General features: G+C 42.2%; 1 protein-coding gene across 1 annotated transcript in view; it reads right to left on the bottom strand.

Annotated features, from left to right (window-relative positions):
• The window catches only part of atp2c1 (ATPase secretory pathway Ca2+ transporting 1), a 32251-nt gene that overhangs the window by 12614 nt on the left and 2279 nt on the right, over positions 1–17358 (bottom strand). Inside the window, exons 2-3 of the mRNA XM_049024151.1 lie at positions 904–1008; positions 100–216 (exon numbers count right to left, since the gene is read on the bottom strand). Of these exons, the coding sequence (XP_048880108.1) occupies positions 100–216; positions 904–1008 (222 nt within the window). The remainder of the gene's footprint in view (positions 1–99; positions 217–903; positions 1009–17358) is intronic.

Here is a 17358-nt window from a genome sequence, read left to right as displayed (position 1 = left end):
TCATGATGGAAAGGCGATGCAAGGAAGACCCCGAACCAGCCTGAATGACGACGTCCTGTCAGAGGAACTGGGCCTCTGACCCCGAGTGCAGTCGCTCACCTGCAGAACGTACTTCTTCCAGAGCGGCTCGTCCTCGCTGATGTCAAACTCGTTCCAGCCGTGGTAGGCGCGGCGGCGGGCCACCTCATCGTGGGAAAGGCCATACTGCAAGTCCGCCTAGGGAGGGCGCCGGTCAGCAAGGAGAGGCCCGTTAGGACACGCTGGGCCCCTGAGGGCTCGGCATGAGCAAACTGTAGATGGCCAAAGCCTGACACACACATCCTAACAGGTCCCCCATGATGCTGCCTGATAAAGCATCATAAGAAATGTCAAACCTGATTGGTAATTCAACAAGTTGTAGTAACGGTTAAACGGCTGCAAACATCACATCTCTTCTTTCAGGTGAACTTATTTAAGGTTGACCTGGAACATCAACCATACTTAAAACATGAAAATTGAATTTAGAATTTAATGAGTTATATTCCCAAAAAAAAGAGTTACCCAAATCCTATATCCAGAAGACGATACTAATTAAGTTTACATTTAGCCCCTTAATGGTAACCCAGAAACAAATTACATCAACTATGTGGCAGTTTCAACAATCTTTAAGATATGGTTTAAGCCGATATGTCTACTGAACATATACATGTAAATCGCAGAGAATAATAACCATGACAATGATGATAATGACACTGACATTTACAGTGTGCCGTGACGGTGGACTAGGCTACACTTGCTCACTGTGACAGAAAAGTCACCACACCTTAGGTATCCCCCCCCCGCCAATTAGGTTTTTGTCAGGGTGGGGGCTAATGAAGCATGCCATCGGGTCAACCTCTGTCTTCATCAACTGGCTCTGCTCACCTGCAGGATGTAGGTGACCTCGTCCACCGGCAGCTCACTGGCTTTTTTTGATGCTAGTACCGGTACCATTGTCTCATCTTCACTGTTGGGTTGGGCTTCAGCAAGCTGGACACACACACATCCAGACGTCATACAAGGTACGGTTTACTTTGTAAACCAGCCCTGTGCAGTGAAAACATCCAAAGCAATAATCCCCTGACAAAGCCTAGATCTGAAACCTTATCGTAATCACAATGTCAGCGTAACGGGTTCAGGACAGGATATTTTTAGAGCACAAAGATAGATTAGGGTTCTTGCCTCAAGTACAGAGACAATTTGCGTATAAGCTTAAGCCTTTGCTCATTGTTGGAGCGCCCACTGACTACGTCACATAGCGCTGACCTGCTCGGCCCTGAGCACAGCTGAAGACAGAGACCGGAGACAGGCACTGGGGAAGGCAGCTCACACAGGTCACGATGACACACACACACACACACACACACACACACACACAGAGCATGGGAGAGAGTCACACACACAGAGCAAAGTAGAAAAAAAGAGACACATAGAAACACATTCACACAGCGTCACATGCTCACAACGCATTTCACATTCATAACATCTGCTCCAGAACTACAAGGTCCCAGTTAATAATCCCTGACTGTATTGGCTACATAAACGGATGACAATGAATAACATACACGATGACAGAAAATGGTAAGAAATAAAATATCTACAACTACTGGAAAAAAAGATACTAAATTATACCAGTTGTGTAAAACTTGTGAAATGCAATGTTGCATTTCAAAAGCCAAGGTGTCGTGTTTTCGTTCGTAAGACATCAGCAAGTCAACTAGCCACCAAGGAAAACAAAAAAAATTATACAAAACACTACAAAAAAAAATAATGAAGTGGTCAGGAAGGGCCAAGCTATGACAATGCCAAGTAGATGAGGATGATGAATTCTGCATCAAGTACATCTGTACGGACCTTCGGTTTCGAACTGACGGACGGAATCCGGACAAAAACGGAACTTCGCCAATCCCGGGTACTGGTACGAAAACAGCTTAAAAGAATTGGAGATATTTTTAATTACAATGATTACGCAGGGGTTAACTGGGCCAAAATTTACAGTATTTCAACACCGGCAATATTGTGTATAAGCAACTTTTATGATACGAGTGACAATCTTTGGAACGCTGTGTCAAAATGCAAGCAAAAAAAACATTGAAATTGAGCGCCATTCATATAGTACATATTCATTTCAAGTTGTTTTGTGCCAATACTGTCAGACTTAACAGAGAAATATATATACACATACACACGCGCACACACACATATATCTACATATATAAAGGACTAGTTATTAATACACAAGTTACAGGCTATCAGAGATATGGCAGCAGATGGGAATCGTTATTTACTGAATCGCTGATATTTACATTTGCTTCACAAGTCATAAATGCTTGTGTGACTACATGATCACAGATGACTGGATGTTTCCCGAACAAACTAGGCAGAGTAATAAACTGGTCCTTAATGCTGCCAGGTGTTGTACAGTTGAAAGAGGATTCAAAAGGGTCAGGGTATTTCTCATACAACTGGGCGCACAGATCTTTCAGTGGTGTGCAAGGACCTCACTGCCAAAGATGGAGGTTCCATGGGGTACCTCACCTGCATGGTGCTGTGTGATTCAGAGTGAAAAAGAAAGCACATCGGCAGGGACATGAATCAAAGGAGCACACATGTGCTGCCCTCTGCTTCCCAGCAGGGACAAAGACGGTGCAAAAAGCAGAGATCAAAACAGTCCGGAAGTTAAAGGAAACGCAACTGTGCGGTGCATGCTGCTGCAACAAACGCTTCACATACTGTTAGAGATCCAGAAAAGATACAACATTAAAGCGATTCCTTTCCAAATTACTCGGAGATGCATTAAAAAATGCATTTTTTTAATAACTAAGAAAAGCCAATCAAAGTTCTCATCTAAGGGCGCTTTTCCACAGCACCATGTATCATGCTTTTAGTACCTTCACGTTATCACTGACTTCTGGTTGAGTCCCAGTAACAAAAGTGCCAAACCAGCCTAGGTACTTCTTTGGGGTGAGACCTGAAATGCTTCCTTTGTTGACTGATTATGCGAATAGCCTGCCACTGAAACACAATAGAAACGCCGCCTTACAAAACAGTTCAAAAAACAACGATACATGGACTAAAAAATATATTTTATACACACACACTGATCTGGTCGGAAGAAGACAGTAGGTCCTACACCTCATGATTTATGCATCAATCACAAGGTGAGTCCATGGTCTGACTAGCTCACTGAATTGGCTTCCATTAGGAAACAAGGATCTGGATGTGAACAGAAACCCACATGAGCAAATGGTTATGCGCTACAGAGGTGGGAAAAATCCGGGGCATAGTTTATGCACTTATGCCCCCTGCTGTAGGTCACTGTCGCAAGTAATGCAATCAATATTTAAAGGAGAGCATAAGACATACAAAAAAAGGCCTGTTTTTGCTGACAAAGGCAAGTTTAATTTTAGTCAAAGGTAATCAATAATTGCCTCCATATTGGCTGGGAGTCAATTATGAATATGGGGTCTGTAGCTGACCACCCTGGGATCTAGAGACATTCACACAGTAGCGGACATAACCTCCTCCCCCCCAAGGCCCTCGGTCCAGAGGCACTCCATGGCTTGCATGTCATTACTGTCTCTGATTCTGTAATAATAAGATGCCAACTTGATGTCTACTATGGCTACAATTGGGGGAATCTGGCCCCAAATAAAGCTCCAAAAAGAGCATGCCTTTGACCACTATAAACCATTTAATAACCAATTATGGTACCAGCTCCCCAAAGTCTCAACTCTAAAAGCAGTCAAAACAGACCTTAGACCATATAGCCTGACGGCTATATGGAAGTACCTTCCATGTGAAACAGGTTAATTTACAACTACCTTACAACTACCTTAACATGTACTACTTGACTTCCACATCAGTAATATGTGATATTTATCATACCCTCCAAATCAACTTCTGTGATTATACAGGACTATCTCTGTGGTTGTATGCGACCTGCTTAGATTTCCAGTGAAGCTGGGAAAGTCAACAGTAAATCATACCTTATTACATAAAACAAAGGCCTCTGTTAAACAAAAAAAAAATGAATGAAGGTATAGTGAATCCCTGTTCTTGGTATTATTCTGTTTGAGTTTCTACAAACACACCCCTGTTTGTTTTAAAAGACCCAAGCTGGGTTCTCTCACATAACTTTGCAAACACCTTCTATTTCCTCCATTGCACATCGCCTTGCCTTTCGCCATCCATCACCCTCGCTCCTTGTGAACCAAGGGGCCAACTGGAGATGTCTTTAACACTCTGGTTATCGGTAACTCTTACGCGTCTTGGAGCCCCAAAGAAAACCATCAAGGTTGAAACGGCTACCAGGCAGCAGCAAGGAGCTGATTGCTCTTCCCTGATGCCACTGAAAAGCCTTAAATGCACTCTGAAGTGCTTCAGCTGATGTAGGGCCTCCAAATCCAGCGACTTATGATAACAGAATTAGAGGTGACACGCATAAAATCTGCTTTCCCCATAAAGAGCGGGAGGGGGAATGAATTTCCCCATTTTTTGTGGTGCTTGGCTGATCTGTGGTAAACAGCTTCTCAGTGGCACTTCCTCAAGTTTCACAACCCGCGTCCTTATCTGGGGCTTGGCTTGGCTGGTCCATCGCCACAGCTTTGAGTGGGAATCCAACCGACCTCCCCCCCATGCATGCAGGAACCCCCTAATCAAGGATGACAATAGCTTAAAGTGGGGTGGAAATTTAAAGGATCTTGAGTTCATTGCTTTCTGAGCTGGGGACCGTTTGTCTTTGAGGAAAAACATTGCACAAATGTTGCTGGAATATTCTGTGTAAGATTTTTGAATGCATAGATTATAAAGCTATAAATGTCATGCTACTACATGCATCCATTTCCATGAGAGATGGCAAGGCCTAAAGAAAAATGATTGTATCCAATTTTTTCCCCCAAAATTGATTCATGTTTCATGATACTCAATGGGGTCACTATTATGCACAAACGGAAACAAACAAGCCCTTTTGTGGCTCATTCTCAAATATAGTGACTTTATGGTAGGCCCCCAAGCAGGCAAATATGGCAGTCTGTGACCCAACATGGGATTCGCTACACTGCCCCGATACAAAAACACTCAGATCGATTTCCCATCTTAACATAACGTTGCACCCACTTCTCATGGGAGGTGTCTGTTGGGAAAAGATGCGCGTGCTGCTATAATTTCAAGGCATCTGAATAGAACGGACTCAGCTGACAAGGAGAGATATGGAATTTCAGCCCGTATTAATCCGTACTGTTGGGATTAAAGTCTAATGTTGCACAAACCAGGAAGTGAAAATGTGCCATCAGGAAATGACATGACGAAAGGAGAGAGTCTCCAGCACAGAACGAACAGTCTCTTCTGTACTGTGGTACTAATGGTAGCCTGATCAACCCCCATTCAAAAATAATGACCTCACTGCAATGCATTGTGCAAGTGGATACTGTTGGGCTGGGTGGGGGTAGCAAAGGCTATAAGCTGGGCATGGGCACTGCAGTATGCCCTCACCTGGGCACACGGCCTTCTATTATTCCAAGTCCCTTGACCCAGAGCTTCGATCTCAGTCCAAAAAGAGAAGCCACATGACTGCTTCACTGGACCGGACAACCCTGAGCCGTGTCTGCACGTCAGCTCTCACGTGCACATCCCAGGTCAAATCCGTGACAAAGGCGCAAACACACCGCAAGCCGCTGTTTCCATGTTTATTGCTGCTATTTTACACAGCTATCTGGAGCCAAGAAGGACACAAGTGCTTGGAGAGCACAAACATTACAGCGATTATCCTGTTTGTCTAGGGGAATCAGGATGTGCCTCCGGCTTATTTGGTCCTTAAATACAGAGTGTTATGTTGGATAATATTTGCAAAACCATCCGTGTCAAGCTACTCTGCAACTTACTGTCAGTAAAACAAGTGTCTTTTGTGAGTTTAAGCATGTCATTCTAGTTCATTAGGTCTGCACAATAAAAAGGTTAAAGCAAAATCTCACACTACTTCCTCAAGGCTCATTTAGATATTTAAAACAATTTTAGAGACCAAATATAGCACCAGCAATGACAAGCAAATAAAATTATTGATGACAAACAGAAAAACAGTACTAGAATTTTGGGGAAAAGTATGACAGAACGATATTTACTTTATTACAGTGCAATAAAACAGAAATTAAGACAGGAAAACAATGGGAATAAAGACTGCTGACAATATCTCGGAAGAGAAACAGCTTATTCCTGAATAACAATCAGACCAAGGAAAAACAGCATGCATGAGAGACAACCTAGCACATCCGTATTTACACTCCCTCAGTTTATACACTGCATGCGTGACAGCCGCAACGGTAAACCTACACTCCAAACAGATGCGATGGCTAGAACTGCAAAATGCAAGTAAGCACTGAGGTTTGTTATTCAAAATCGCAGATTTAACTGAAAACAGTGTCAAAACACCAAGGATCCTTCAAGTTCAAAGCTTGAGGATGTCTGAAATTTGTATTTATTTCAGCTCCGGAGATAATGGGCGAGTCTGCCTCGAGTAAAAATACGAGTAAATTACCGTCTTAGACTCGCCCTCCCTTTTAGAAATCCAAAAATGATATAAACACATAAATAAATAATTACTGTTCTTTTCATAGATGGAAACATGTTAAATTGAACACGTCAAATTTGTTTTGTAAATAGGTCAGTTTGGCACCAGACACATTTAGTACTGATATGCTAGGGGACCAGGGTCTGCATTTACTATATATTAATTTATTACTTGCCCTTTATATAACCTTCTCACCCTGTTGTCAGAGTCGGGACACATTTGGCTGCCATTTTCTCGCATGATCCAGAGAAACCTCAAGAATTAAATACGCTCTCTCACTCCACATCTGTGAAGTCACATGTCCAAAAACATGCCTCCCAGCATCACCACCCCCCATACCCTTGATCATCATGGACATGCCTAATTAATTTCTATTGAAATAATTAAGACTACAGAAACTCTTATCCTTCTGTGTGGTGAAGTCATGCAAGTCTGAGGTACCACATAAACTCCTTTAGAACCCCAAAACACCTATTTACGACTCCTATATCCTTAATCAAATGAACCATTCCAATTACAGTGCCATTTGAAAGGAGAATGCTGATTATTTTTTTTTGAAGTTTACATCTTTCCAGGTAGCTCTTGACTCATGTTGAAGGTAGGAGGCCATTAGTGTGACACAGGACACTGCCAGTATTTTAGCAGACAAAGGCTGTTTAAAACAGGTATTTGTTGCACGGTATTTGCCACGTAAGTGTCCTGCTAGTTTGTGAAATCATCAGTACATTCCACTCAAGCAATTGCCTGTTTTGTCAAAATGCCATGTATACCTTACTGGCCGGTCGGCCCACACACATTTCATAACAGGTGAGCAAGCCTGACACGTTGAAAATACCAGTTATGATGACGAAGGGAGTCAGGTACATAGAGTTAGTTAAAAAAAAAAAGAAACCAAAGGGGTTTCATTTGAATATCAGTGATTTGATCCAGAGTTGATTAGTTATTTTTAATTCCCAATCAGCTGCAAGGATTTGACGGGTTTTTAAAATTCTTCAAGAATCTTTTGGCTGAACTGAGATTAAGACAGACATGCCAAAGGGCGTGAACTACAACTTGGGGGCTTCAAGGCATCATGACATAACTATGGAAAAGCGAGAAAAAACTAGACTACTGCAAAATTTAGAGCAAATATTCTTTCACTTCCACCCCAGTGCACAATTTCATTAGTTATCATGCATAGCATTACTTTAACTTGCACATTATGGCATTCGCAATATCATCTGAGGAACCGTGAGCAATCAATATTTCATCATTTAATATTATGGTATAATGTTATTCCCGTATATACTGCGACAGCTCCATCTTTAGTTATCAAAGTCTGAAAGCAGGAAACAGAAAGGTTTTCTATGAAAGGATACAAAAAAAGATAGGATAGTGGTCAACTTGTCAGTTTGTTCTTTTCTGAATTCTTGTTGCTGATGTATGGTATAATTTAATACAACCTAGGCAACATAGCATCTAGCTGTTGCAATTTCAAAACACTACTGTGACTTACATCACTGATATACTTGCACCTTTTATTAGAGAAATTTAGATTTTGTATATTGGATATATTACTACTACTTGGGATAAGTTTCTGTTTGCCAGGTTGGCTAACGGGTATTTTGATATGTCTGTTTTGCTTGCTAACAAGCCATCTGTTGGGATCACTAGTCATTTCCAACTTTAGAACCAACATGACTTTAACAACAGTCATCTTAATATCTTAAGTATTTTGTAAGCGCGCAACATAATACTTGTAATATCATTATAATTTCTGTTTAACTAGTAATCATTGGCTTCAGCCTCAAGTTGAAATAAGCTGGGTCATGATGTCGAAGAAGGAGAATAGCCGAGGAAGAGGAAACACGGCTGCATTCATCTTCCAAGAGTGCAATACTTATCTGAAAGTATTAATCTGAAGGCTTTGGAAGATGGAAGGCCCCTTTAGCTGCCCCAAAGCAGCCTGTTTCAGTCAGCAGTAACGGCTGCTATGTAGACAGGGCAGTATATTACATTTGCTACAAGCATGCAGACATAAATCATTCAAAGACATGAATGAGAAAGAAGAGAGAAACAACCCATTCCTTACACAACTGAAATAATCCACAGTGAAGGGACACCCATTTAAGACCATTTCGTAGGATTCCACAGCTACAAAGGCAACGACGTACTTAAAAGGTTACGCAATGCTATCTTTTACGCAGCTCCACCAGTAGCTTGTAACGTGACAGAATGAGATTAGCTACAGAGCACAGGAGTTGTGGGTTGGCCTCCATCAGCCCTACAAAGAACCCTGTCACCTCCACCAAGCTCACGGCAAGTCAGGCATCAAGCCAGCTATTCTGGCCTAAGGGAATTTGAAAGAGATGCAGAGGGGGAAGAGAATGACAACAGATAATAATGATAATAATAATAATGATAATTAAAAACAGATCAATGCTAATTACTTTATACAAGAGACTTCTGAAAAGTGGAGCTTTTAATTTGCGACGAAATATTAAACCATACAAATCAAACACACACACACACAATGCTGGCCTAGAAATCAGCATAACAAGGGAACAGTGTGACTGTTCTGTGCTACCCTGCCCTAGTTTTGTTTCCTATTACAACAGATTGGTTGACACTGGGGCTCCTGCAGTGGTAGGATGATGGGGGACGTACAGTCTTGGCAACCAGAGCTATCTGAGCACTTAAGTGTCCTAAGCTTTTTATAGAATCACCCCACCCAAGAGGAATGTGGATTTTCTACAGCCAAATGGGCACAACTTATGAAAACAGTGAAAACAAACAAAAGCACAAACACGCAATGTGCCGTTTCATAGTCAATACAATGTCCATAGGACTGGTAAGAAAAGACAATAACCTTAAAGATATGGCTTCCTGGAACTTGTGCTAGACAAGTTCAACAGGCACTCAATTGTCTGATTACTGGACCACAAGTTGTTTTAAGGTTGTTATTTCAAAGGCAGCACTGTGACTCATCATATTCTTATTACAGAAAGACAGCCACAGGGTTGACAATTTCCTCAGGCACCTCAGAGGACAACTTGCCTGTCACTCCTTCTCTACACCCTCTCTTGTCTCTCCATACAATGCCACAGTGCCTAAACATCAAAGCTCGCATATTCAAAAAATGCACTGACACACTGCTCGATCTGCATCATGTAAATAAGCAGTCTTTCTTTATACTAAATATACAGTAAAACTAACTTGGTCATGTCAGTCCGCAAATTGTATGCACATGGATAGCTTAACATCTGCAGAAGTTGTAACAAAACGTGAAAGCACGTCGGATATTCATTCAACTTAATGTTCTCACGTCACACCCTTCCTTGTCTGTCTTCACTGGTTCTCTATTGGTGCTCGCATCAAGTTCGAGCCCTTGGTGCTGGCTTACAGGTCTATCAATGGACAGACCACCATCTCCATCAAAAGGCTCTTCAAGACCCATATATCCCATCTCGCCCCTTTTGTTCAGCAACCCAACACCGTTCTGAGCTCCCTGGACCACATGAGAAGTGTCACTCCAGACTGTTCTCTTGTGTGGTTCCCTGGCGGTGAGATGAGCTGCTGAACCACATCCGGCCATCAGATTCCTTATCTACCTTCAAGACATGCCTCAAGACCCATCCGTTCCAAGAATTCCTCTGATAACCTGATGCTTCTTTATATCCTTTGAATGCTCTTATGTTACACTTCTGGCCCATAAATAGTCTCATTACTTTCTTTCTTTGTTATTGTGTAGTTGTTGTCTAGCTCCTAGCTGCAGGGATTACTGTATCTCTGGCCACCTGGGTGTGGTGCAATGTGCTTCCCCTCCATGCTTCATGCTAAGGGAGGTCCATGTGGCCCTGGGACGCGACCCACAGAGCATTTTCTGCAGCTCCCTGGGTTTTTCCTCAGGAAAAATCATGTGCGACACTGCATATGTTATGTGAAAAGGGCAGCAGGGGGCTCCCCATGTGGGGGCAGTACTTGCATCACCTCTAACATGAGTTCATGGGACAGCCAGGACAGCACATTAAGATGAGAAAATGAGCAAAGCAGAAAACTTGCACCCTCAGGTGTCAACAAGCATGTAATTAACATAATGTGCAAATGAGGCAACATGAGAAGAGAGGATTATGTCAGCACCTATGATTGGGCCAGCTTCACATCATACAGCACAGTCAGTGTGCGGCATGTAAAATATGCTCAAAGAGATTCATGCATCAAGGCCATGACATTCAGAACAAAAATTTGTAAATATTTAATTAGCCATAATGATTCCAGGTAATGATGAAGAAAGTGGTATAATGAAGGCAGTCGATCCAGTGGTTCCAGGATAAAGCTTAGAACTTTCCATGCATGACAGATTTATTGTCAGACGCTCTTTATGCGAGACGCATAAAGCTGCTGCTTCACGCCTGGCCTGGTTGAAAAGCTATTTCCACTGACGACAGGCAGGCAGGGCATAGACAGGTGCTCAGGTACAGGGAGGGCAGGCAGGGCACAGACAGGGGCTCAGGTACATGGATGGCAGGTAGGGCACAGACAGGGGCTCAGGTACAGGGAGGGCAGGCAGGGCACAGACAGGGTCTCAGGTACAGGAAGGACAGGTAGGGCACAGACAGGGTCTCAGGTACAGGGAGGGCAGGCAGGGCACAGACAGGGTCTCAGGTACAGGGAGGGCAGGTAGGGCACATACAGGGGCTCAGGTACAGGGAGGGCAGGCAGGGCACAGACAGGGGCTCAGGTACAGGGAGGGCAGGCAGGACACAGACAGGGGCTCAGGTACAGGGAGGGCAGGCAGGACACAGACAGGGGCTCAGGTACAGGGAAAACAGGCAAAGCACACACAGAGAATCAGATACAGGACAAGCAAGCAGGGCACAGACAAGGACACAGGTACAGGGTGGGCAGGCAGTCCCCATCCAGACACTGCATGACTAAATGGCCCTGTCTTGCAGCTGCACCAGGCTAAGTAAAAGCCTAAAACTTCCTTAACAACAAGATTAAGACCCTTTGAGGAATCTGCAGATATCCAAGTGAAGTGCACTATGATAGTGTGGTAACGTGAGCCCTGCCCGAGTGCAATTCACTTCGATTGACCACTGATGATTGGAGCAGAAATGTATGACAAAATGACTGCAAAAATGGCTCCAGTTGAGAAGACAAAGGTTCTCAACCGGAGACCGGTTCATGGAAAAGGTGTAGAGAAAAAAATATACACAAATAAGGAACTGACTCACTTGGGCTGAACAAGTAGATTATAAGTATTAGGACTGACATCATCCTAGGGCAAAATAAAACTGAACAAACCAAGGTATACATGTCGTGGACAGCAATATAAATAACCCCAGCAACTTCCGCTAATGAGGATCAAAGCATCTTCTCCACAGCCAGAAAATGGCTAACAGCTATATCCTGGTAAGGCTGTTGTAAAAGTTGCAGCCGAGTTCATGTGTGGATACCACACTGGAGCGTGCATGACCCACAACGCTGAAACCATGCCAACAGCACCCACATATCCATCTGTCACCTCACATGAAGATGGCAGGCCACAAAAATGCTGGCGTGAGCAGGCGAAAGTCACACTTGATGCTAACATATTTGCTAAACGTCAAAAACAAGAGGGTACACCCAGTAACTTCTCAGTACCTGGATATTTCTGGAAGCCATTCGGATGAGGTTATTGCTATCCGTTAAGGTCGTATAGATATCCTAACACACAACTGCATTTCTTGTTTAAGCATATACAAGTTAGAATTAGAATTTAGTGATCGGTAGTCATTGCTGACACAGCACACAGTGCGCAACAACGAAACGTGTCCTCTGAATTTAACCCATATGTGACGTCCTGACATAGCAGGGGGCAGCTAATTCAGCACCCGGGGAGCAGTGCTTGGGGGCGGTACCTTGCTCGGGGTATGTCAGTGGTGCCTTGTTGGTCGGGGATTCGAACCTGCAATCATTCAATTATAAGTGCGCTTCCCTAACCATTAAACCACCACTGCCCAGTGCAGCCAGAGCAAATTTGTAAAAGAATTAGCATCCCCTGTTAGGGGTTTAATGCCTTAGGGTAATTCGTGTAATAACACTTTATAGACTCGGGACATTTTAAAGACCACAATCAATAGGACTGATAAATTCATGTATGTATGATAAATTATCGTGACCACCATTTGAGATGCATGAATCCGATATTCGGATCGGTATTCTCGTCGATCCAGACCTATTTGACATGGTCACATATGGCCGATACATGACAATGCACAACGGTAGTCTCTAAAAAAAAATAAATTTAACACAAAATAGGAACCATTTTTTTTTTTTTTTACAAAAAACAATGACAGTTCTTTCCCAGTTTAGATGTGTTTTTTGTGGCATTCGAACTGAACGCTGCCACTCAGATTTTTGCTACTCAATCCGTGTGAGCACAGTGACTTCCGCCTGCATTGATGTAATGAGCATACCCTTTGCAGCGCGAGGAGGGTAAGAACATTACATAAGAGGGTGACGACTGGGAAGTACGTTATGCGTTTAACAGCGACTAGTAACACAGCAGTTTGCAAAATTTTGAGAGGTGGAAGCAGCATTTACGAAAAATCCCACTAAAAGCGCTCGCACAATTGTGCAAGGCAACGCGAATAATATGCAAAAAGCAATGGATGACTTGGGAGATGCTAGCTTGGGTTGTATTGCGTACTGGCGACAGTTTGTGATACACGAGGGGCTGCTGTCGCAACAAAGTGCAAGCGACGCTGTTTGCCAGCGGGAGGAGAAAAATTGTGGGACATTTTATGCATTCGCCACTTGCTTATACTGTCTTGGAGGATATTCAAATTGTACTGCAAAAGGCCTCAAAAATGCTGAAAACAAGATGCACAAATGAGATGGAACAGTATGATATCTGTTTCTAGTAGCCTAATTAAACATTATTGGCATAAATTTCCTCATCCGTATGTACTAGTTTAAAAATATTAATGATGTACGAATAAGTGTTAAGTCTTAACTTCAACAAAGCTTATATACAGTGGTGCTTGAAGGTTTGTGAACCATTTAGAATTGTCTCCAACTGTTGTGGAAGGACCTGAAGCGAGCAGTTCATGCGAGGAAACCCACCAACATCCCAGAGCTGAAGCTGTTCTGTAAGGAGGGATGGACGAAAACTCCCCCAATCTGATGTACAGGACTGATCAACAGTTACTGGAAACGTTTAGTTGCAGTTATTGCTGCAAAAGGGAGTCACGCCAGATACTGAAATGAAAGGTCCACATACTTTAGCCACTGACAGATATGCAATATCGGATCATTTTCCCCAATAAATAATAAGTGACCAAATGAAATATTTTTGTCTCATTTATTTAACTGGGTTCTCTTTATCTACTTTGAGGACTTGTTTGAAAATCTGCCGATGTTTCAGGTGATATTTATGATGAAATGAAGACAATTCTAAAGGGTTCACAAACTTTCAAGCACCACTGCATACAAGACTTCAGTACAATTACATGCATATCAGGGTTTTATTACTTGATATGCCTGTAAAAATGTCAATTAGATCGTAATCTGCCTGAGAGATAATGATGATGAATGGTAAGGGTCATCCGCTTAGAGTGATCAATTACACCCAGACAGATGAGAGCACTATAAACGGTTTCCACTGTAATTTATTTTATTTGCAAGAAATTCAAACTGTTTAAAACTATTTCCTTTCTACTTTTTTTAGGGAACTTGCTTTTTACAATAAAACTAAAATGTGGATTTTTTCATAAGACGTTTTCATTTCAAGCGTGCTTTGGTTTCAGTTGTTCGAAATATTCCATAACCATAAATGGTTCATCTAAGTGTGTTTCCTTCAATTATTTTAAAATCATTAAGACATACAGTCTTTCATGAAAGAAAATACATATCCTATTCACTGCATTCACCAATCACCATTAATCTTTGCCAGCTTAATAACCACTGAGCTCTGCCCTCGACACCTGGTGCAGAGGACTGCCCACCAAATAAGACCTATTAAAGAAAACCATTATTTAAAATTAGCTGAAGCAGTTGAAGTCCATGCAGCACCTATATTTCTATATTTTATCTGAGTTGCCCATCTGAAGAAGCGTGAACAGAAGCAGCCAATTTAAAGGAAGTCATTAACCAAACTGTTCTCTACAAAATGGTTTCTACTAAAAGATAATGAGCGATACATTAAACACTAACCTGTGTGAAACTGGCAATGGCCATACATATACAGGCCATAGAAGGCAGCTAATCCATTTGTTTTAACATTTTTCTGTTTCAGCCCTTCAAAAATCAAGAGGCCCAGCTCTCAAAAATATCATGCTATTTGACTACTCGGAATAACAGGCTTTGTGTTTGTTCAAAAAGAACACCACTCTTGGCTTTGTTCTTAAAGCCAAAAACTCACAGTGCAATTTCGTGAGCCCAGCACAGTTTGAAAATAACAAGAAGAGCCAAAAGTGGAATGCTAAGATACAAAGTACAATGAATCGAAATTTGGAGCCAACTGCTGCTACAAATATCACTTACCAAGCCCTTGCTTTGTTGGTCTCCCCCTTCAATATCCATTAGATTGATAATGCACTGAAAAGGTTGTAATTAAACCAGACAACCGCATATATTCATTCAGAGATCTGTTAAAAAGTACAAATCACATGCTGGGATGCCTGCTGATCTTTCATGTAGATGGAGTCTAAGAAACTATCTAAATAGTTGGCCATAGTAACTCATTACCACCAATCTCTGCTTGCATTTCTCTCCTGCATTGCACAACAGAGAAGGAAGGACAGAAAAAAAACCCTATTTACCTAAAGGGAGCAGCTGCCATCAGATTAAACTAAACTAAGTTAAACTAAAATACTGAACAAATCAGATCTCATTGGATTAGCTTGTCTTCCTGGATTTGATGATGTGCTGCTTTTGTGCATTTGTTTGAACTGATAAAATCATAGAAGAAACAAGCTTTCAAAGATCACTTCAGGTGGCACTTTAGACCAATCCGACAACGGGAAGTGGTTCACATTACATTTCTAAAACAATGTGGGGATGCATGGAAGTACCACATGAGTAGAATATCCCTGTTGCCCACAGCCAAAGCCCTAGTAAAATGTGCTCCTCTGCACACAAATTCAAATGGACAGAGATAAAGTGATTTATGGTTAAAAATGACCCACTGTCTGGCTGCTATATTTCGTATCAATAGGGCCTGTTCAGCCAGGCTCTCCGGCTAAAACTGCGGTCAGGGAGGACTGGTCAATAACATCATGTCTGACCCAAAACAGCATACTAATTAAAAAGCGACAAATTATACTGGTGTACCAGAACAGATCAGACTTTTGCAGTGTTGGGAGTAATCAGAGCCTCCCGCCCCCCCCACAGGCCTGAGATTGGAACATCACGCTTTAAAAATGGAGTGGGACATCAAGCCCTCTCGAGCATGTCTCATCTAAGCCGCTGCAAAAACCAAAAAACAAAATAAAAAAACCCACCAGATCTTAGGGCATCACAACCAGCTCACACGGCCAAGTTAATGTGACCCCCAGGCAAAGCTTTAAACCCGAGGCACGGAAACTTGTAATTAGAAGCAGCCAATAAAGGAGTACAAGGGGCTTTGCTGCTGTTGTCATAGATACAACAGAAAGCCATATTTACTATTACAGTGCAATCAGATTCCGTATGATTGAGGCCCTATTCAATTACCACAGCAGGAATGAAAGCTATGAATCCAATGAGCTTATCAGAGATCAGTTTGAGTCTTGCTTCCACATATTTCTGAAAATGACTACTCCATCTAACACAGGAAATGAAAATATTAGGAACGAGTATTAGTGTACAAGATGGATTGATATTTAAGTCACTGCTCGACAGCCCTCGAAGCTAGCAAATACTACAAGTGTTAATGTTTCAACCTTCGTCAAAGACCCATCACCATTTTACAATTTTAAAAAGTGCTGGTCAGTAACTGGAATTTTCACACTTGCACTACACACTGCGCGGAATGAACTATTTAAACGAAATCAGCTATGAAATCCACTGCACATATGCCCTCAGATCATACAACACCTATCTGAAAAAACGAAAACAAAGTATTATCACTCATTTTAAAGACTTAACACCCCTTTTTGTATGGTTAAAAATAAGTTGCAATTAAATTAATTGTGCCTATGATTATTTAAGACGCAGTTGCTAGTCGTCGCCCCCCCCACAAAACAAAAAACTCTGGTGAATTCCACCAGGGCATGTGCAGATCTGTATGCCAGTCTACTTCTCCCACAGGAATTATTTCAACGAGGTGAAGGGTGCGCCACATCAAGACGTCAGGCCGACTTTCCAGGCTGATATCCTCCTGACAGACAGACAGACTTGCAATCGTACAGTTTCTCAGCTGTCATGATCGTAACACCGTCGTAATGTTAAAATTTACGTCCCACTCCCAACTCTTTTCTATCTCGCACCCCTCCCCCCCCAAAAAAAACAAACACTGCAGACCATTTTTCGCCCTAATGAACTTGCACCATATCTTACTAAATATTGCCGATCGGCCAAACAACCATTGAGCTTGATGTTTCACAACCCCACACTCCCAGTAAATATTTTCCTCTGTGATAACTAATAACGGACAACTTCATTCCGACTATACACAGACGCCGAGAGTATATTAATTAAGCAGCGCGGGGGGCAATACAGTTTTGCCCTTGGGTTTTAAGTTATATTTTGGGTGATGGATTAATTGACCATTCCGAGCTGCCGTAATTCCAAAAGATAGGTAAGACCAGGAGTGAACATAAAAAAAACAG

Source organism: Brienomyrus brachyistius, chromosome 9, assembly GCF_023856365.1.
Source record: "Brienomyrus brachyistius isolate T26 chromosome 9, BBRACH_0.4, whole genome shotgun sequence".
In the NCBI taxonomy this organism is placed as follows: domain Eukaryota; kingdom Metazoa; phylum Chordata; class Actinopteri; order Osteoglossiformes; family Mormyridae; genus Brienomyrus; species Brienomyrus brachyistius.
This window is presented reverse-complemented; position numbering and strand designations above follow the sequence as displayed.